Source organism: Orycteropus afer, unplaced genomic scaffold, assembly GCF_000298275.1.
Source record: "Orycteropus afer afer isolate SDZICR_OR568_19922 unplaced genomic scaffold, OryAfe1.0 scaffold00530, whole genome shotgun sequence".
Lineage (NCBI taxonomy): Eukaryota > Metazoa > Chordata > Mammalia > Tubulidentata > Orycteropodidae > Orycteropus > Orycteropus afer.
The window spans coordinates 96,465-120,687 of record NW_006922117.1 but is presented as its reverse complement, the minus strand read 5'-3'; the positions used below and the strand labels follow the sequence as shown (position 1 = coordinate 120,687).

Here is a 24,223-nt window from a genome sequence, read left to right as displayed (position 1 = left end):
ACTTAACTGAATCATATTTGCTAATATACGAAATTGTATTTTCTTCATTTTAACTAGGTATTTAAAGAGACTTACTAATAACTCAATTTTATTTTTCCCAATTTTATTTAAAGATAAAATAATTATAAGCTATATTTCATCATTTTATATCCTTGAATTTTCTGAGAGTTCTTAGTGCACACTGGGGCATTTAAAATGAAATACAGGAAATATTTCAATCTTTTTAAATTAGTTCTTTAAGAAAAAGAATGAAACATATACTCACATTAAATAACATTATAGAAATGTCAGATATACATCTATTGTAAACGTTCCCCAAATACAGCTGGTTTCACCATTCAGTAATTCACTACAAAGTTTATAAAGGTACCATAAATATAGTTTATAATGTTCAAACCCAGCACGGAAGTTCAAATCATTTGTAAAGGCTGCTACCAGAACCTTCTATTCACGGGAGACTAATGCATCATTAGTTTCAACAAAATGCCCCATTAACATAAAAATGAATTTGGCCATGGGAAAGGCTATTAAATTCCACCAAGAGTTTTAAGTGTGGATTTAAGTTACCCTTACAACCTTAAATAATGGGCCTCATCACTTGGCCAACGAGGGTGAGGCATAAATGAAATTTTATGCCTCTACAGTGGAGTCAACTTTATTACTTTTTAAGTGAAATATGTAAAAATTAAAGTGGAGTGGAAATACTGAGAATTCTTCTTTTCCTCAAACTGTCTTTTTAAGGTCTTCCTTTGGAAACAATAATTCAGCTCATACTTATCCTCTAGTAACAGCAATAGTAAAGTCATCATGGATCAAACTTGGTATTCATTTATTTATCTATCCAAGTATTCTTCAACAAAAATTTATCGAGTGCCAAGCAAGTGAGAGCACAACACACTTGAATAAACATGAATAGCTCAAAATGACTGGATTGTACAGACAAGTAGAACAGATGAAGAAAGCGAAGAGGCAAAAAAAAGGCCAGATTTTCTCCTTTCCCAACTTATCTGTGGCTCTGGCAGTCCCAGGCAGATTTATTAGACAAAAAGCATATTTTTTCTGGTGTTTCAAATAATGAATAACAATATTACCTTCAAATTTGTAAATGTTAAATTGTCAATATTTTATGTTCTTCATGCAATACTGAAAAGAGAATTGAACTAGAATTTAAAACTAGGTTTTGGATTCATTCCCTGTTACTTATGTATGATAAAATCTCTTCTTTTTGCTTATTGTCTGAACCTTCCTTTGGTCTTTTTGTTTATTCATTTTGTTTTGTCTTGTTGCAAATTTAAATTGAAGAATGTTTATACCACTGGAAATTAAGAGCATATAAGATAGGTTTCTATGAACATACCCTGACAACTGAGAAGAACTATGTGAGTTATTTTCTATATTGAATTTGGATTTTTTTTTTGTTTGTTTGTATGAGCTAAAACAAAGCTACAACTTGAAGACTTGTGCTACTTGATTGTGAATTAGAACAATTATCCACATTGTATATTGACTTTGGAATCATTATTTTGAGGAGATGAAACATAACAAAATGACCATGTTTAGTCTTACTTATCAGGGAAAGCTATGAAATTAAAATCAGAATGCATTCCAAAAACCATGAAAATGACTAAAATTATTGGAATTTTAAAGCTGAAACTACACAGATTTTATAATTTTTTTAAAAAATGTTCATGTGTAATATTTAGTTTCCTAAAATATTTTGATTATAATAATATATGGCAATTATCCTATAAATAAAAAAAATTCACATTAAATGTCTTAATTTTATATTGTTAGCATTTAGTTTATTGATAATAAATTAACTCATTTAAAGGTGAAAAGTAATTAATTTCTGCATGAACTGTGTAATTATTTAGGCCTCCAGTTCTTTGTGTAACATGAATATTTACTAAGTAAATAATATATCAGAAAACACAATTATCCAAATAATGTTGAATATGCTACATAAGTGACCTACATGCTGTTGATTATTGTAGGTTTAAGGAGAATTCAGGAGAAGTAATTACAGTAAAAAGCTAAGAGTAGAGCACAAAATTAACCTGTAGATTATGAAGTACCAAGCTTGAGTTTGTTGCTAATGTTATATATTTTCAAATAGATTCATGCCAACATAAAAATCAATGAAGAATATAATGCAAATCTAGGCTATTTATTTTCTTAAATATAAGAGATTTAAGATATATTCTGAAAACTCTTATAAGATTTAGATTTCAATAATTTAAATATAATGAATTTCATGCTCAAAACCAATGCTACCCATTATTTTCCCAGATTAAGTGCTAATGACAGCTGCAAAATTAACTAATGGTATCACTGTAATTAAAGTTGGCATAATAGGCTCAGCAGTTTTATAATCTACCCCCTAAAAATTTGATGACTAGGTATTTTCATCAGCCAACAACAGGATATTTTAATGATCTTTCTATTTTGCAAGAATAAGGATTGTTTCCTAATTTAAAAAGTGAGGCTAGCAAAATGGAAGGCAAAAACAAACTTTTTAGCTGATTTTTATTTCTAACTCTTAACTTTGATTCATAGCAATTTCAATTGTGTTACACAAGAAGAGTAAGACAGTTTGTTGTTGTTGTTGTTATGTGCCGTCGAGTCGGCCCCAACTCATAGCGACCCCTCCTTGGGTTTCCGAGGCAGTATCACTACGGAAGTAGGATTGCCCAACCTTCCTTCCACTTTCTTAGGAAACCACTCAAATATGCTTAGTGATAGTATTTTGGAATAACACGATGCTGCAAACGTAAAATAAAACATAAAAGATTCAGTGTCTTGTGGTGTGTGGTGTGTGGAAGAGCGGAATTGCATCTGAGACTTATGGGGAATTTAGGAGCCTAGGCTTCAGACCAAGTGTGTGAATCATACTCTGCATTTTCACACGATTCCAAAGTGACTCCTATGAACACTAAAGTGTGGAAAGTCCTGCTTTGCATTAATGATGAAGGGAAAATAGCACATGATGCACTGAACCAGCTCTTAGGTCTAATAACCATGCTTCCATTTACTGCTTTGGCCTGGTAAATACTTAACAAATGTGTTCTCGGGGATAACTAAATAATAAGCCCTGCTTAATAAAATGTGCTGTTTTGCATAGCATTACTCAAAAAGAAGATTAGGCAATCTACTTCCGTAGAGATACCACCTCTGAAACCCAAAGAGGAGTCTCTGTCAGTCAGAAACGACTCAACGGCAGCTGCTTTCAAGGTACCAACATGAAGCAACAGATGCAGAATTAGGAAGAGGATCACGGAGCACTATTGTCTCCTGCTGACTCCTTGCCAGAAGACTCCAGCACACTGCTGTTTGTAAGGCACACAACCATGTTACCTGTTTTTATTGGGAGAATCAGAATACTATTTATCTAATGCAATTATTCTAAATTTTCTTTAAAAAAAGAGAGAGAGAGAAAGGTTGTGAGATACACTTATAAGCACTTGGGAGAATAATTGCTTTTATTTATTTTTCTTCACAAAATTAGAAGCACCCTGAATACCATATTAAAGATTTACTAACCCTTGCAATATGACTAAACCAGTGTAGGTGCTTAATACACGCTTCAGAATGAATGAATAATAGAGGAAATTGTATTCCAGATTATTTTTATTGGTTGTTGTTACCGTTAGGTATTGTCGAGTCAATTTTGACTCCTTGCGACCAAAGTGACAGAGCAGAAGTGCCCCATAGAGTTTTCTAGGCTGCAATCTCAGGGAGTAGATCTCAGGTTTTCTTCCTGTGGATCCTTGGGTGTGTTTGAACCACCAGCCTTTTAGTTAGCAGCTCAGAGTTTAATCGTTGTGCCATCAGGGTTCCTTAATATATATATAAATCTATTTGACAGAACCACAGTGTTTCTGTCTCTTCAAAAGAGTTTTGAACAAGCTATCTGTTGCTGCTTATTCTGACACTGTGGCAGAGAATGCTAATTGTCATCCATGAAAAAGTTTAGTTCATGTGGTAAATGTACTTCAGTGTCTTTGAATTACTGATACTGGCTTGAATCTAAGAACAAAATAAAATTTAAAGGGGCGAAATCAAAGGATTTTAAAGAAAATGAAGTGTAATCTAACAGTCTCCAGGCTAATTCCTTAAATTAAATCAATAATGTGGAATGTTTAAAACTACACACAGATGGATCTATTTCAATAATTATAGAAAAATTATAAAAATTTACACAATTTGTTACATGGGGATTCTCCACATGTCACTTTGAAGACTAAAGTACTCTGACCCCAAGCCAAGGTATTTTTAATTGCCTCAAATGCATGTGAAAGCTGGACAATAAATACAGAAGACAGGAGAATTGATGCCTTTAAAATGAGGTATTGGCGAAGAAAATGAAAAATACCATGCAAGAGGAACTAACAATTCTATCTTGGAAGAAGTGCTGCCTTAATGCTCCTTAGAAGCAAGAATACCAAGATTTCATCTCATCTCCTTTGGTCATGTGGTTGGAAGGGACAAGTCCCCAAAGGATTAAAAAAGATCCTCATGGACACGAATTGACACAGTGGCTGCAACGCTGGGCTCAGGTACTGCAAGGACTGTGACGACAGACGACAGGGAAGTGTTTCGTTATGTTGTACATAGGGCCAGTATGAGTTGAAATTGACTTGATGGCACTTAACAACAACAACAACAAATTATATTTTATGAGGGTAATACACTATCCAGTATAAAGAAGAGTACAGTGATGAATCACTTAGGTCCATAAAATCTTCTGTGAAATAAATAGGACGTCGCATGATTTAGCCATTGTGCAAACACCATATTGTAGTCTGGTCACGTTTTCCTTCAGTATCTCAAACAAGCTTCGTGCCTTAGCAATGATTGTCAAGCTACGGAGAGGAACTCACTGTTGTGTTTGGTCCTCAATCAACATTATAAGCAATGACTCCATATCTGATATAGCTCCTTCTCACTTTCGGTTAGGCTCGTATCTTTCAGTGGAGCCAATCCTTTAACAGCTTGGAGGTTAGTTTCTTTGTTTTTGAAGATCATTGTGTTTGTTGAATGTGATATGCATAAATTGTGAGCAATAGTATTCACTGATGTTCCATCTTCTTGATGCTTAATTATTCTTTTCTTCATTTATACGTCTATACTTCTTTGCCTCTTGCTGCTGCTATCAGTAGCACTGGTATTACTGTATTTGGGAGCCAGGATGCATTTCATGGTAATATTTGTGAAAGAAAACTAAACACAGAGATAATGCGGTAACATTCAAGAGACACATGACACACAAGATTGAATGACACACATACCGTTATACAAAAGCATTCACTGCTATGAACGAGACAAATGAATGAACTACTGTCTTGGAGGAGGATCCCACTCATAGCGACCCCTCCTTGAGTTTCTGAGGGACTATCACTATGGAAGTAGATTGCCCAACCTTCCTTCCAAGGAGTAGCTAGTGGGTTTGAAATGCCAGCCTTCTGGTTAGCAGTCAAATGCCTTAGGCACTATGCCACCAGAGCTCTCATACACTGTTATAAGGTAACCTTTTTAGATAGGAAGTATAGTATAGTACATACACAAGCCAGTAACAGGCATTTATTAGGACTATCAAGACATACATATTCCAGGTTAAATGTGTACTGTACCACTATACACCTGGCAGCACAAGCACTTTGTATATAAAAGACATGATATACAAAGTGTTGCATTCAGGAAGCTGTTGCATTCACTAAGTCCTTTCCTCAAATTGAGTTTCCTGAACTCTATTATTATCTTTTGGGACCACAAATGTATAAGAGGTCAGATGCTGCCCGAATGGATATTATGTGGTGCATGACTGTATAACATCTCTTAATTTAATATCTCGAATATTTCTCTAACTCATATAACCAGGAGAATTTTGCATATATCATTGTTGTTAGGTTCTGTTAAATAAGGTCCAACTCACAGCTATGTAAAACAGAACAGAATATTGGCCAGTCCTGCACTATCCTCACAATTGTTGCTGTATTTGAGCCCATTTTTGCAGCCACTGTGTCAATCGCCGGTTTGAGGGTCTTCCTCTTTTTTGCCAACCCACTTTTCTACCAAGCATGATGTCCTCCTCAAGGTATGGGTCCCTCCTGATAATTCAAAGTACTTGAGACAAAGTCTCACCATCCTCACTTCTAAGGAAAACTCTGGTTGTACTTCTTCCAAGACAGATTTATTCATTCTTCTGGCAGTCCATGGTATATTCAGTATTCTTCGTCAACATCATAATTCAAAGACATCAATACTGTTTCAATCTTCCTTACTAATTGTCCAGTTTCCATACTCATATGAAGCTTTTGAAAATACCATGGCTTGTGTTTGCTGCATCTTAGTCTTCAAAGAGACATCTTTGCTCTTCAGCACTTTAAAGAGGTCTTTTGGGGCAGATTTTCCCATTGCAACACATCACCTGATTTCCTGACTGCTGCTTCCATTGGTGCTGATTGTGGAAGCAAGTAATAGGAAATCTTTGATAACTGCAATCATTCTTGGATTATTTGCTCAGCATGCAGATTGAATGAGTATAGTGAAAAGATACAACCCCGACACACTCTGTTCCTGATTTTAAACCATGCAGTATCTCCTTGTTCTGTTCAAACGATAGCCTCCTGGTCTATGTACAAGTTCCTCATGAGTGGAATCAAGTGCTCTGAAATTCCAATTCTTCTCAATGTTATCCATAATTTGTTATGATCCATACAATCGAATACTTTTGCATAGTAAAAACACAAGTAAACATCTTTCTGGTATTCTTTGCTGTCAGCCAAGATCCATCTTACATCAGCAATGATATCCCTTGTTCCACAGCCTCTTCTGAATCCAGCATGCATCTCTGGAAGTTCTCTGTCATACTGCTCCAACTGTTTTTGAATTATCTTCAGCAAGCTTTTACTTGTGTGTGATATTAATGATACTGTTTGATAATTTCCACATTCTGTGGGATCACCTTTCTTTGGAATGGGTACAAATATGGATCTCTTCCAGTTACTTGAACAGGTAACAGTCATCCGAATTTCTTGGTAAAGACAAATAAGTTCCTCCAGTGCATCATCCGTTTGTTGAAACATCTCAATGGGTATTCCATCAGTTCCTGGAACCTTGTTTTTTTGCCAATTCCTTCAGTGCAACTTTGATTTCTTCCTTCAGTACCACTGGTTCTTGATCATCTGCTATCTTCTGAAATGGATGAACATCAACCAATTCTTTTTGGTACAGTGACTCTTTGTAGTCATTCCATCTTCTTTTGATGTTTCTGGCATCATTCAATATTTTGCCCATAGAAACTTTCAATACTGCAATTCAAAGCTTGAAATTTTTCCTCAGCTTGAGAAATGCCAAGCATGATACTCCCTTTTGTTTTTCTAATTTCGGGTCTTTGCACATTTCAGTTTAATAACTGACTTTGTCTTCTTGACCTGATCTTTGAAATTTTCTGTTCAGCTCTTTTATCTTGTCATTTATTCCATTTGCTATAGGTACTCTCTGTTCAAGACCAAGTTTCAGTCTCTTCTGACATCCATTTTGGTCTTTTCTTCCTTTCCTGTCTTTTCAATGACCTTTTGCTTTCTTTTTGGATGATGCTCTTGATGTAATCCCACAATCCCTCCAGTTTTCAGTCATTGGTGTTCAATGCATCAAATCTATTCTTTAGATGGTCTCTAAATTCAGGTGAAATATAATCAATGTCATGTTTTGGCTCTCACAGACTTGTTTTAATTGGCTTCAGCTTCAACTTGAACTTGTATATGAGCAGTTGATTATCTGTTCCACAATCAGCTCCTGGCCTTGTTTTGGCTGAAGATATCAGGCTTCTTCATCACATCTTTCCACAGATGTAGTCAATCTGATCCCCAGTACTCCATCTGGTAAAGTCCACATATACAGCTGCTGTTTATGTTGTTGGGAAAAAAAAAAAGGTATTTGCAATGAATAAGCCAGTGGTCTTGGAAAGGTCTATCATGCAATCTCAGTGTTATTTCTATCACCAAGGACATGTTTTCCAACTACTGGTAACTCTTTGTTTCCAACTTTTGCATTCCAATCAGCAATGATAATCAACAGATCTTGACTGCATATTTGATCAGTTGCAGACCGACAGAAGTTGGCAAAATTCTTCAATTTACTCATCTTTGGCTTTGGTGGTTGGTGGGTAAATTTGAATAATAGTAGTATTAACTTCTCTTCCTTGTAGGCCTATGGATATTATGCTATCGCTGACAGCATTGTACTTCAGGACGGATCTGGAAACATCCTTTGTGATAATAATAAATGCCACACCATTCCTCTTCAGTTTGTCATTCTCAGCATAGTAGATTATATGGTTGTCTGATTCAAAATGGCCAAGACTGTTCCATTTCATCTCACTAATGCCTAGAATATTGATCTTTATACATTCCATCTCATTTTTGACAACTCCCAATTTTCCTAGATTCATTCTTCTTACATTCCATGTTCTGATTATTAGTGGATGCTTTCAGTTGTTTCTCCTCAATTTGAGTCTGGTCACATCAGTACATGGATGTCCCAAAAGCTTTACTCCGTCCATATCATTAAGGTCTACTTTACTCCGAGGAGCCGGCTCTTCCCTAGTCTTATTTTGAGTGCCTGACAACCTGAGGGGCTCATCTTCCAACACTATATTGCACAATGTTTCACGACTATTCATAAAGTTTTCCAGTAATATATCAGACAGTGTTTCACTGCTATTCATATGGTTTTCGCTGGTGAATTCTTTGAGAAGTGGATGGCTACTTCTTCCTTCTGAGTCTGTCTTAATCTGGAAGCTCTTCTGAAATCTGTCCACCATGGTTGATCCTGCTTGTATTTGAAATACCGGTGGCATAGACTTTAGCCTCACAGCAACATGCAATCCACCACAATACTACAAACTGACAGACGAATGGTGGAAAATTCTTGCATTCAGTATTATATACCTATATTACATTAGACGGAATTCAGCCTCACAGCTTCAGAGTGGTAAAATCAACTTAAATCACTATGTCTTTGACATCATGTCTAGCATTTTTTTGATTTTTCCTTTACTGTGTAGGAAAGGTATGCCATTAAAAGTGCATTCAGATTAAAATGCAGCTTTCCTGAAAAATAAATCATATATTTAAAGCACAGATACATGATTATAATTGAATTATATCTGACTTATGTCATTACTGTAAAAAGACATATTGCTTCCTAACCTAAAAGAAATCAACTTTTGAAGTTAGATTGAGGGTTGTGGAATACACACACACACACATATATACATATATATATACACACATACTTAGAGAAGTCTGATGGCATATTGGGTGAGACACTTGGCTGCCAACTAGAAAGTCATTGGTTCAAACCCACCAGCTCTGCCATGGAAGGAAGATGGGGCAATATACTTCTTTAAAGATTTACAGCCTTGGAAACCCAATGGAGGTTGGTAACAGTTGGAATTGACTCAATGGCAGTGGGTTTTGGGTTATATCATATATGTAGACATATATATATATATGTATATATATATATTCTATAAATATATAATATATATACACACACAATATATATGTATACATATATATACATACAAACCCAAGGAGGGGTCGCTATGAGTCTGCCCAGCTCGAGGTAGCATAACAACAATAACAACAATTTACATATATATAAATACACATATATACATATGTATACAAAAATATATACATACACACACACATATATACTATACATAAATAAAAAGAATGCATTGACTATATCTTTTTTTAGATAAAATATGAGGTATATTTAACTTGATTTAATATGAATACCTCTTGTAATCTTTTCTTTCTCTTCTTATATTTTACATCCTATTTTGAACCTGTGCCTCAATTAGTTATTTCAGTTGATGTCATATTCTGAATTCTAAGATGACCAACAAGATTACCACTTCAGGTATATACACCTTGTATAATCTCCTCCCCTTGAGTGTGAATATGATAGGATATATTGGGCTCTTGATTCGGTTAGATTATATGGCAAATAGTGATGGGGAATTACTATTGTAATTATGTTATGTTATGTGAAACATTTTAGTAGCTGATTGGAGAGAAAAGCAAAGTCAGTGAGATATGCTGTCTTTAATCTAAAAGAATACCTTGTCATGAATTGCCTATGAGGTCAGATTGCAAGGAACCACAGGAGCTTCTAAAAACTACGAGCAGTTCCTGTTGATAGCTACCAGAAATTGGTACCTCAGTCATACAGCTGCAAGGAAATGAATTCTGCCAACAACCAATGAGCTTGGAAGAAGACCTTGAGCTTTATAAGTAAATGAAAGCTTTGGCCAACACTTTGATTGCAGCCTGTGAGACCTGAGCTAAGAACTAAATTAGTTTGATTTCCACACTTAATTTTAGCTGTAGCTCTTTTTAAAATATTAAATGGGGTTGTAATAAAGTAAATAATTATTTTTATAAGAAAGAAACTATTTCAAATTGGATTTTCTATGATATTCAGAACCAATTAATGAATATAAAATTAAATTTTTGTCTAATTTACCAAATTTTGGTAAGAAAAGGAAATAAAAATACATTCACAAATCAATTTCTAATATAAGTACAAAGTAGAGTTTCCTTTAACTTCACTACTTATGTATTACCAAGTATAAGAATTTATCACACTAAGTGGCCACTGACTGTGTGAAAAACAGAAAAACAACTTTGATATATAATTAGAATCTCAAATAAATCACTGTCTCAATTAAACTTCCTTTTAACACTCATATTGAAATGATGAATTATAGCAGTTGACATAACACAGAAACGTACATGAAAGAAGAAAATGCAATGTGGAATGAAATTAAATATTAAGTTTCATTATTATATTTAAGGAGAATGAAATAAAAACTTGAATACCAGCCCATCTTTCCATATGGTGCCCAGAGATTAAATAGGTTGTGCATCAATGACTTTAGTAATTTTTCATTTTCAGCTTGTTTTTCTTTTTATGTTGTATGAGCAATTTTATATTTTAAAAACACTTCATAAATAAACTATTTCCTCCAAGAAAAATGTTTTTAATTTAAAAAAAAATCCTTCATAAAAAGTAAAAATAATTTTAGATATCATTGATAAATTTCTTCAAATAAAATGTCAAAAATAGCCCTAAGCATTATTTACTTGATATAAATATGTGTATCTCAATTTCTCAGTGATTAAACATAGCCCATGTATGCCATTTAAAACATTTGTGGGAGTTTTAATGCTTTAAAAGAGGAAGATATATTAATATTCCTTATTACTGATCAAATTTTTTAGATAAGCAATATATCAAATGAGTTCAACAAGGATTTATTAAGTGCTTATTCTAACCTGAGAGCCCTGGTGGGGTAGTGCCTGTGGTGGTTAAATTTGTGTGTCAACTTGGCTGGGCCCGATTGAGTGGCTGGGTAGCTGAATATAGTTATTCCCCATGGTGAGATTGGTAATTAACTCCACGGTGGAATTTATTGGAGCAGCTGAGTAGCTGCTTTGGGTATGTGGTCTGCTTGCTGTATATAAGAAGCAGCTTTGGGAATGGTCTCCAGCTTATGGCACACTTGAACCCTACTTGCAGCTGTGTCATTATTCCACAACCTACCATGCTCTGCTGACCTTGGGACTTTCAATGGACTTGAATTAATGGCTTGCCATGTGGTTTGGTAACATCAGGACTGTGCCATTTTATTTGTTGACCTTGCACTTGTTAGCCTCAGCAGCCAGTAGCTGCCTGAGTGAAGAGACGCCAGATCTGAAGCCCAAAATCGAGGGGCTTTCACCCAGCACCTAGAGCCTGGCACTTTGAACTAGGATTTCTAGCCTCCTGAACTGTAAGAGAATAAACTCTTGTTTGTTCAAGTCATCCCATTTGTGGTATTTCTGTTAGAGCGGTTCTAGTTAACCAAAACAGTGCTTCAGGCATTTGACTGCTAACCAGAAGGCTGGTAGTTCAAACAGACCAGCCACTCCTGGGAAGGAAGACTGATCAATCTACTTTTGTAGAGATACCACCTTGGAAACCCAAGGAGGGGTGACTGTGAGTCAGATTTGACTTGGCAGCAGTGAGTTTTTGAGTTTTTACTCTAAGCTAGAAATGTGCTGAAATAGGAGACAAGGATAAAAAAGATGGGTAAAATACGTTATCCATCACAATGTTTCTCACAGTTGTGTAGGAGAGAAAATACAAAATGAGCCCTCAGAGAAAGACCACTGAGGACTGGACTCAATCTTAGGGTCCACTGATGGCATTCTAGAGATGATTAAAGCCTCCACAAAATCTGGGAGGACAAGAATTAAGTAGGCCATTCTAAAAAGGTGTACAGGGTTTCCTGAACAGAAGAGATAGAAAGAGTTGGGATAGTCATTTAAATAGTTTGAATATTATATGTAGACATATAATATATGTTCCTGTGACTGTTTCATAAATTAGACTAGCTGGAATCAAAGTGGAGAGCTAGGGAGTTCTAGAGGTTGTATATGCTATGCTATGCTGAAATATGAAAAGGAGGTTTGAAATATTACTGCTTAATTTCTAAAAGCATTCAGCACTAGCACTGAATCATGTTGTGAAGCTTGGTTGAGAATACAGTACAAGTAATTTATATCTTCCTGGGTAATGGATGTAAATCAATATCAAAATTAATGAATTCTTCTGTATACCTAGCCAAACACACATCTTCATTATGATACTATCTCTTGTAACTTTTAGCCTGATTTGCACTATTCTCTAGATTGGTATTTTGAATATTTCCAAATGCTACAAAAGATAGAAGACTCTCATGACTTAACTAGAGGGTCACCTTAGAAAAGATGGTTTCAATTTCATTAGGCTGGTTCTATGAAAAATAGACACAACATTTGAATTTTATTAAAGAGGCAAACGGTTATATCTTGCCATGACATTTCCTTGTATTCTGTTATTTGAAATATATCTCCCATTTATTCTTAAAAATATTTAAGGATGAAGATCCATTAAATTCATTTTTGAACCTAATCTATCCCAATTGCTAATAACTAATATGTGTAATTTTACAACCCAGCTTTCTTTTGCTGCAGTTCAACTGTTTTGCTGTTAGCATAATTGACTTCATTCCAAACTGTAAGCTATTAAAGTTCATAGTTTTATAGTTTAAATTTTTATAGTTTAGGAGTTGAATGTAATCACTAAAATAATGACTAAAGTAATTGGATGGTCTTAAGGGTAAACCTTTAATAAATATATGTGACATTAAGCTAAGTAGAAAAGTAAACTAAATAAATATTCTTTTATATGCAAAATATTTAAAAAGTATAAAGAATACATCAGTTTCCATAAGTACAAAAAGATATTTTAGGCTTTAAGTTCACAATTGTTTAATATACATTATCAGTAATTATTCTTTTAACAATAATCTTTACTAAATTTAATTTAGAAGCTCTGGTGGAGTAGTGCCTAAGGCATTTGACTGCTAACCAAAAGGCTGGGCCTGTCCATTGAAATATGCACAGAATTATCGTTAGACATAAATTAAGTTTCCAAAATGCATAGTTTACATCTGTATGACATTTAAATAAATTATACAAACTAATATCAGTGCTTATTTAATCTTGCTTATTACAGTTGTTCATATAATTTTCTGGGGTGAGAAAATCCATATGAAATGTTTAACTTTGACAGGACAAATAAGTCACTCGGTTGTTCTTATCAGTAGCAGTACTATTATCAATTTTTTTAAATATTTCTGAATTAACATATGATAGTGTATTAATAACACATTTCTTAATGGTAGATATTTTATCCCAATTATGTCTTAATTATTCAGTCATATATATCAACAATCATTTTTACATAATATCAACATTTTGCTTGAAATAGTTTGCAATGCTATATTAATTAATTTATTTTATATCTGCTCCTGGTAAATAAATTCACTAACTGGATATCTGTTAAAATTTTTCATTGAGCTCTTCCTAGATTGAAGCTCTCTCTCTCTCTCTCTCTCTCTCTCTCTCTCACTCTGTGTGTGTGTGTGTGTGTGTGTATGGAATATACACATTGTGAAAATAAACTAATACGATTCAAGCACTTAGTGGAATATATATATTTCACTATATGCTGTAGAAATGAAGTGTATAGTGAAATACATATATAAAAAAGATTACAAATACATACATATATATATATTGGAGCTCTGGTAGCATAGTGGCTAAAGCACTTGACTGCTAACCAGAAGGCTGACAGTTCAAACCCACCAGCTACTCCTCGGAAAGAAGGTTGGGCAATCCTACTTCCATAGTGATACTGCCTCGTAAACCCAAGGAGGGGTCGTTATGAGTCAGGGCTGACTCGACAGCACATAACAACAACAACATATATATGTGTTGTTGTTACATGCCATCGAGTCAGACCCAACTCATAGCAACTCCTCCTTGGGTTTCCGAGGCAGTATCACTACAGAAGTAGATTGCCCGTCTTCCTTCAAGGAGTGGCTGGTGGGTGTGAACCACCAGCCTTCTGGTTAGTAGTCAAGTGCCTTAGGCACTACGCTACCAGAGCTCCCATATCCATATATTTCCATAATAAATGATTCCTAAAATGATAAGATGGGAGCTCTGGTAGCGTAGTGCCTAAGGCACTTGACTGCTAACCAGAAGGCTGGTGGTTCAAACATACCAGTCACTCCTCGGAAGGAAGATGGGGCAACCTACTTCTGTAGTGGATTACATCTCAACATAAAGAAAACAAAAATCCTCACAACTGGACCAATGAGCAGCATCACAATCAATGGAGAGAAGATTGAGGTTGTCAAGGAATTCACGTTGCTTGGTTCTACAATCGATGCCAACAGAAGCAGCAGTCAGGACATTAGATGACGTGTAGCATTGGGAGAGTCAACTGCGAAGGAACTGTATCAAATGCTGAGGAGCAAGGATATCTCATTGAGGACTAAGGTGCGCCTGACACAAGCCATGATATTTCCAATCGCCTGGTATGCATGTGAGAGCTGGACAATGAGTAAGGAAGACCGAAGAAGAGTTGATGCTTTTGAGTTGTGGTGCTGGCAAAGAATGATGAAAGTACCGTGGACTGCTAAAAGAACTAACAGATCTGTCCTGGAGGAAGTGCAGCCAGAATGGTCCTTGGAAGCAAGAATGGCCAGACTTCATCTCACCTATTTTGGTCATGTTGTAAGAAGGGACCATTCCCTGGAGAAGGATGTCATGGTTGGTAGGGTGGAGGGTCAACGAAAGAGGGGGAGGCCTTCAAGGAGATGGATTGATATGGTGGCTGCGATGATGGGCTCAAGTATAGCAGGGATTGTGGGGCTGGCGCGGGACAGGGCAGTGTTTCGTTCTGCTGTGCATGGGGTTGCTATGAGTCGTAAACGACTCGACAGCACAACAACAACAACTTCTGTAGTGATACTGCCTTGGAAACCCAAAGAGGGGTCGCTATGAGTGGGGTCTGACTCGACAGCACATAACAACAATAAAATGATAAGATATCTATAAGCTAACTGTATATTCTTTCAATTATAATGATTACACAACTTTGAGAGTGAAATATAAAAGGACTCCATGTTAGAAAACAAGTTTTGGCAGAAACTAGAATGTACAATGAACTCAGCTTGATCTAAAGACATAACAGCACTACTCACCGTTTGCTCCATAGCATACATATCCTAACAGGTGCCCCAGGGAAAATATTGAGAAACGGTTATATGATTATTGAACTCAGTATAAACTGCTATTCCCCAAATATATAGCTTCACAGAATATTTCTCTTTTTTTATCAATTTAATTTTATTTAAAAAAAAAACCCACTGCCACTGAGTCAATTCCGACTCTTAGTGACCCAATGAGTTTCTGAGGTGACAAATATTTACAGAAGTAGATTGCCCGGTCTTCTTTCCACAAAATGGGTGGTGGACTTGACCCTCCAGTCTGGTTAGCAGCCAAATGCCTTAGGCACTGTGCCACCAGAGCTCCATGAAAAATTTATATAATCAAATTCCATGAAATATGCTAAATATTAATGGAAAAACATTTCTGCAAAAGTTTACTAATTCACTTAAATCATAGAAATGTTGGATCTGTTTCAAAGTTTAACACCAAGTGCTTAATATGTTATTACTTTGGAAAAGTTAACGAGTGTTCTGAATGATGGGTCTGTAATTCTGTATTCGATTCAAAATTTAAATATTTACTTTTGGTAGACTCATGATAATATTCATCTAAATAAATTCAACTCTTTTCTTACCTTAAAAAGCATTACCTAGGAAAACGTGTCCTATTTCAATATATGTTATGTTTACTGGCGATAAGATTCTTGTTGTTATGTGCTGTCGAGTTGAACCCAACTCATAGTGACCCCACTTTGGGTTTCCAAGGGATTATCACTATGGAAGTAGATTGCCCGATCTTCCTTCCGAAGAGTGGCTGGTGGGTTTGAACTGCCAGCCTTCTGGTTAGTAGTCAAGTACCTTAGGTACTACACTACCAGAGCTCCCTGGTGATTAGATTATTAACCTGTATTTCATATCAACTGCTTTATGAGATTCCTATGTATTGCTCTTTTGAACATCTCTAGTTTATGCAACAATTTCTCTACCACATAAACTGAAAACAAATCTTTATTTGCAATGTAAGATGTTTCATAGAAAAGGTGAAGACCTTTTTCATCACCATCATGATATTGATTATAATCATACTAACTACACTTATTGAATACCCATAAATTCCAGATTATATTCCAAGTCCTATTCCTCACAACAGCTTGAAGTAGGGAGAGCTATTACATTAATTTGACCAAAGAGAAAATCAGGTTTAGATAAATTAAGTAACTCACCCAAGATTTTCTAATGTATCTAAAAAGGAGATTTAGATACATTTCCTTAAGTGGCAGAAAAAAGAATCAAAGCAATGAATCAGAGACCAGAGCCTACACTTTTTGCACTAGCTCATATTCTCATCAAAGTGGAGATATGGGAAGACACAACTAACTTTATCTTCAGTATCACTAAAGATATTAAGTGAAGCTTTTCAAACCATTATAATTATATTGCTACCCATTCAGCAAATATTTTTTTTTTAAATCTTCCTTGTACAATGGTTTGGTTCAGTTTCTTCCAGGGAAAGAAAGATAGGTAACTAGTACTTATATTCAGTATGCATGACAATCACAGGATCTCTTATTACAATCCATATTCCAGGTCTCTACCTCAGAGTCTGATTCAAGATATTTAAGTGGGGGGAAGTCAACATTTTAATATATTCTCCAGATGAATATGATGTATGTGACCCAGTTTGATAAACACCAATAAATGTATAAAATTTATTAATAAAAATTTTATAATCTCTAACACAAAAATAAAAAGGAAAATTTAAAGTATAAGGAAAATAGTATTAACTAAATACATAGAGGCATTCAGACAGTAGGATCAGATTGAAAAAGAAGGCATGAAGGTATGAAATTAATAGAGATGTTCAGGTTAGTAGATCACTTTTTGAGGCAACTGTGAGAAGACAAGCTGGATCCAAAATTCAGAGACTTTTAAAATTCTAACCCAAGATTTATGGAGTTTGTGATATACCAGTTGCTGTCTAGTGTATCAATGGCCATGGCTATATAAATACATGCTTGTAGATACTGTCTCCCCAGCATGTCCTATTGAGTTGCACATGAGGTGGTAGGCCAACCAATGCCTCCACCCCCAATATGTCAGGAATCTTTGAATATGTCACTTTACATAGTAAAAGTGATGCTGTAGATGTAATCAAGGATAAGAATGTTAGGATTATCATTGAGAAAAGGAACATATCCTATTTTTCCAAACTAATCATAGGAGCCCTTCACAGTAAAGAGATTTCTCCAGCTGAAGCCAGGATGTGTGACGGAAGAAGGCGGAAGAGAAACAGCAAAAGGTGAAGTCAGAGAGATGCAAATGTGAGAAGGATTCACTGTGCTCGTGAATCAGAGAGAGGCCTCTGGGAGCTAAGTGCAGCCTTAAGCTGACAGCCAGCTGGAAAACAGGGTCCTTAGTCCCACAATCACAAGAAATTGAATTCTGTCAATGATGAAAATAAGCTGTAAAGTGGATTCTTCCCAAGAGCCCCCTGAGAAGAACCTAGCCAGTCAAAATTTTGATTTCTAATTTATAAAGCCCTGAGCAGAGAAATCAACAGTCTACCCAGACTCCTTACCTACAGAACTGTGAGAGAAAATATTTTCATTGTTGTAAGCTCTTAAAAAGCAGCTCTGGTAGCATAGTGGCTAAAGCATTTGACTGTTAACCAGAAGGCTGGCGGTTCAAACCCACCAGCCACTCCTTGGAAGGAAGGTTGGGCAATCCTACTTCTGTAGTGATACTGCCTCGGAAACCCAAGGAGGGGTCGCTGTGAGTCGGGGCTGACTCGACGGCACATAACAACAACAAGCTCTTACGTGTATGATCATTTGTTATGGTACTACTAGGAAATTAATATACATGCTAAAAGTTAGCCATCACCAACCAATTCCTGAAGATGTTCTGCACCATGATACGCAGTCCCTGAGTACAGCATGATCGCTTAATACCCATACTTATGTCTGGACATCCCAAATATAATGCAAAATGTTATGAAAAATGTATGCATCCATTTTTCTGAAGCATAATAGATAGAAATTTAATGTTGTAAAAAAAAATCAGAAATTTAATTTAGATGTCCAAACAGGGGCCAATGAAAACATTTTTGAGTATGAATTCATGAAATCTGACAGTCGAACCAAAAATCATGCCAGTATCACAATTCATCTTCCAAACTATATTGTCAGAATTTTGAGTACTTACTGAAGGTACAAAGGGATGTAAAATTATTTTTATACTTTAACGAACAGAATGCAGGTTTTCTATTACAGAGCGTTTGGTAGAAAATTATTTTATAAAATTATTGTATAACTCCTTCATTGTTGCCAAAACAAAATATTTCTGTTTGTAGTGTCTTAAAGTATGAATTAAATTGTCAAGATAAAAATATTGAACTATTATGGAAGCACCTTATAAAAATAACGATATTACTTTCACAAGGGAGGAAAATAGATCTTAGAAAATATCCTCACTTGCTAGACAAAAGAGAGTTCAGAAATCTGTTCAGTAGAAAATTGTGTTCAAAAACTATTGCAGCATGGCATTTGTTAGGATATAAAATAGAATATTTTTGCTAGAAAAAATTTTCTTGTGACAAAGATAATACTAGAGGAAATAATATCTAATGGAAAACATTTGCTACTTGCGAACTGGGAATCTTTAAACTGTAAAAGTTTATATGATTGTTTTCTAGTGTATTTTTTAAACATATCACATTTTGAATTATTACGTGCTTTAGAAAGGAACCACCCATGCTAGTACATTTGAGTATATCTCAGGACTCTGTTACACTTGGCAGGAGGTAGTATGATAATACGAGAATTGGGGAGGTATGTTGAAGTTGAAAATGATAGCCCTATATGTTGGTAAGACAGGTATCTCTCTTTAACTGTTTAGAACTTTTATTGTCAAATTACCTTAATAAGAAATTACAAGCAAAAATTAAAATTTTTCATAATTTAAAATTAAAACAGATTCTATCTGTTTTTAATACCCTCTGCAGAGCCTATGACACTACTCTGTAATCAAACAATATTCCCCTAGGGAAGCATATGATATTGATACGCAGTGGGATAACTAAAGACTATAAATGGTCTACCATTTTTTAAGGTCAGGTTTTAATGCCAAATGAGTTTGTACCAAAATTCCAGAAAAAAGAAAAAAACTTTGGTTTTGAGACAGTGGTACTGGAAAAGCTAGTTTTATGAATTGAAGACGACAACACTTATCCCTTTCTGAACTTTTTTTCATAGTTGTGTTTCAGAGAAGACAGGTTTCTAGTTTTGTTTTCTGTAGCAAGGCAAAGCAGCAAGAAGAATATCATGAAATCTCTGATGCCTGGATCACAAATCAGATGTATTCTCCTCTCATTCTCATTTTTAATTCCCTTTTGGTAATCCCTAATCTTATAGTAATTCCATGATTTCATCTCCTAAGAGGATTTAAGGGAAATTTTTTGCTGTGTCTAGGCACACTGAGAGGAAACATTAAATCCTACAGACTGAGACAAGATTTGAGATAATAGGACCAGCTTTATCTCTTTCATAGTGATTATTCCGCCTTGTCATACTTGGGGAATCTTGCTTTGTCATTTATTGGGCAGTGTTTTCCTTTAGATTGCCTTCACTTACCTTCATAATATACTTTAAACCCATGAGCACTAACTGCGAAATCACTGGTCAAACGTAGTGAGAACACAGATTTGGTACTTGTCACGGGTGGTGGCAGATGGAATCCTGTTAACCTAAAAACATAAATGGAATTAATTGTTAGAGTCACAGACATTTTACCTAATAGAGTTGAAGAAGTATTACAAGTCATTTTGTCAATATCTACTGAGCTTTGCTTAAGTAACAATATTTTTAATGTTATTTTGTCTAAAAATTACAGATCAAAGGTGATTGTAAATATATAAAAATTTACATACATTAATGTTCCTAAATGTTTATGTGCATTACTATTTATTCAGAATATGTATCATATTTATCAACTATACTCAAACTTTGGGAAATAATGAAAAGTTGTGACAGTCTGTATTAGTGTGGATTTTATGTTATTGATTTCAAGAGCTAAATAGTTTGAATAAAGTATAAAATGCATTGTTTTCCTGATAATTTAAAGTACAATAAAGTGGGAAGTATTTAGTAAATTTAATATTGAAGGAAGAGATGTGATCTAATTCTGAAATATTGAAATTTAAATGTTTACAAATGAGAAGTGATTTTGCTTGATTAGATTCCAAAGTTGCAGTAAGTTATATTGAAATTAATATGAAAATTAGTTTCTTATAACTATTTCACGTAACCAAGAGTTACTTGATATTTTTGCCCATAATGCACTGTCTAATTTGCTTATAATTTACTAACAATAGATATAAGCTTGAAGTATATAAAAGGTGATTCATAATTGGTATATTTTCTAAACATGAAAACTGTAAAAATTTTTTTTGAATACAACTTTTTCTAAAACTAATGAGGATACATGACTTAATTTTTCCATGAATTACCATTTTGTATTATTTCCTGTCATGTTTTTTTACTGCATTTACTTATTAATATGTAAGAATACTTTAACATGATAATAAACTATATTTCTTTACATATTTGCTACTTTTGCCAAATACTACATATGTAGGATTTGTGTATATTGAAATACCATATATTTCCATTGTTGTATGATAACAGCTCTCAAGTTCCTTTTGTCTGTTTCCTATTAATCTTAGAAATTACAAAGAATCCCAAATGTTCTATATCAATATTTAGTCTTTTAGAAAATGAAGCAGAAAAAATTGTCTTTTTATGATTTTGTTTAAAAAAAAAAGAAAAAAATCATTACATATTGACATAATATTTTTAAGAAAATAAGTGAAGAAAATACATTGTGTTGCATTTCTGCAAATCTCCTTTGTGTCTGGCTTAGTAAAGAGAAAGAGAGAGATGTATATATTTGTGTATATATGTGTGTGTGTGTGTATACACATATATACATTCAGAGAGAGAGAAAGAACAAGAGAGAGGGAAGGGAGCTCTGGTGGTATAGTGGTTAAGGCATTCGACTGCTAACCAAAAGACTGGTGTCTCAAACCCCATCAGTCACTCTGTGGAAGTAAGATGAGGCAATTCACTTCCATAAAGATTTACAATGTTGGAAACCTAATGGGAGTTTCAATGAGTCAAAATTGAGTCAATGGCAGCAAATTTGGTTTTGGTTTTGGTTTTGGCATCTATATCTATATCTATATCTATATCTATATCTATATCTATATCTATCTATAGGAGCTCTGGTAGCATAGTGCCCAAGGCACTTGCCTGCTAACCAAAAGGCTGGTTGTTCAAACCCACTAGCAACTCTTCAGGAGGAAATTTGGGCAATCTACTTCTGTAGTGATACTGCCTCAGAAACCCAAGTAGGGGTCGCTATGAGTCAGGTCTGACTTGATGGCGCATAACAACAACAACAACATATCTATCTATATCTATATCTGTATCTGTATCTGTTTCTGTATTTGTAACTATATCTGTATTTGTATCTGTATGTACACTGGTTTTTTTTCTCTAGAGAACCTAGCCTAAGACATCATCATGCATTAGTCATTTGAAAAACGTGGTTCACTAAGTTACAGATATTTTACAAATGTTGACACATTTCATCATACATACTGAGAAGTCACATTTTAATTTTATTACCTCTGTTCTCCTCAGAAATGAGTAAGCTTACCATAGTGGATCAAGTTTTCCAAAATAATAATTTATGCTTGAAAGCTCAGATGCTATTGAAAACAAACCTTGTCAATTGTTTTTCTAGAAATGACAGGCTATTAACTTATATATTTATTTTTATTTTTGATAGAATATCTCTCAAACTTATTTGTGAATAACCACAGTTTGTTTATTCATCAGCCTTTGTTTCAAGTAAAGTGAATTTCATGAAAAAAAAATCATTAGTTCAGCTAACAACTCATATAATCACACAACTGTTTCTCTTCACGAAGCCATCAAAGTTGGTATGCACCAGATGTATTTTTCACATACTTTACATTTCATCAGACAGATTATTAAAGAAGACTGGTACTATAATTGTTGTTAGGTGCCGTTGAGTAGGTTTCAACTAATAGTGACCCTGTGAACAACAAAATAAATACTGCCCCGTCCTGCGTCCTGCACCACCCGTGCTTGAGCAGTCACCACAGCCACTGGGACAATCTACCTTGTTGAGGGCCTTCCCCTTTTATGCTGATCCTCTACAATACTATACGGTGGACCTTAAATAAATAATTGTTTATAGCTTCAGCAGAGACGTTCTGAAGTGCAAATGATTTTCTTGGTTTTGTTTGTTTTTGTTCTACTGCAAGTGTGTGACAATAAAGAGAACAATGGCTAAAGCTTACTCGTGTTGTTTGGGGCTAGTAATTGAATGGTGAAAAGCCACCACCAACTTTATGGACCATTACTTTTGTGCTAGGAGGGCACATGTTAACACAGTGAAAAAGGTAAATAATGTCTCATTACTATAAAAATACTTTTGACCTTGTGGACTCTCTGAATGTATCTCAGGACTACCAGGGATCCTGGGATCACATTTTGAGAACCACTACTCTATTGGATTATGTTACATCATAATATATCACAACTTATATATTCATTCTATGATTGATGCACAGTTAGGTTGTTTATCCTTTGTTTATATTGTTTCCAATGTGTTTTTACCAATATACTCATAAAAGCCCACTATTACACATTGTGCAGCAACTTCTTTTGACTCTAGAGTACATGTGTTTTTAAAGATTTATATTTTCTTGTTGCTATATTACCTACATCCCACAAGGGACTTATTCAAACTATTTTCTAAATTCCTTCATAATTTCCTCTTTGACTTAGAGAAATCTCTTTTAAATTGTGAAGATATATTGTTGCTTTAGTGATATTTTGTTATTGATGTACAGCTTACTTATATTGTAGAAAGATAAATTTTTGTATATAAATGTTATCCTTTGAATTCCATTGAGATTTGATTTACAAATCAGCTATGGTAAAATTATGACCAATTTTATTGTCCTGTAAAGAATGAGTGTATTATTGTCTTATTGCTTCTCTAACAATATATCACAAATGTCGTGGCTTAAATCCACCTTCCATTTCTTGTGTCAGTTATGTAGGTCTGGGTATAGTATGTCTAAACTGATTCTCAACTTAAGAGCCTGTCAAAGATGAAATCAAGTTGATAGCTTGTTTGCATTCCTTTCTGGAGGTTCTGGGGCTATATTTGCTGCCACGCTTAGTCAGGTGGTTCCAAGAATGTATTTCCATGCAGGACAAAAGTCTTTCCTTGATAGCTATTAGTCTGGGATTATTCTCAAATTCTAAGGATTGCCGACATTCCTTACACTGTAGGTCTCTTCCTCCATCTTCAGAGCCAAACCAAAAAAAAAAAAAAGAACCCTGCTGCTGAGTTGATTCCAATTCATAGTGATGCTGTGTGCAACAGGACGAAACACTGCCTGCTCCCACACCTTCCTCATCACTGTTTCTATGCTTGAGCCCATTGTTTCAGCCACTGTGTCAATGCTTTTCACTGAAAGTCTTTCTCTTTGTGGATGAGCCT

At 34.8% G+C, this 24,223-nt stretch overlaps 1 protein-coding gene across 1 annotated transcript in view; it reads right to left on the bottom strand.

Moving 5' to 3' along the window:
- CSMD3 (CUB and Sushi multiple domains 3) overlaps positions 1-24,223 on the bottom strand; it is a gene marked incomplete at its 5' end in the record, with an annotated part of 1,439,134 nt that overhangs the window by 1,360,070 nt on the left and 54,841 nt on the right. The window contains one exon of the mRNA XM_007955674.2: positions 20,254-20,366. Coding sequence (XP_007953865.2) covers positions 20,254-20,366 — 113 coding nt within the window. The remainder of the gene's footprint in view (positions 1-20,253; positions 20,367-24,223) is intronic.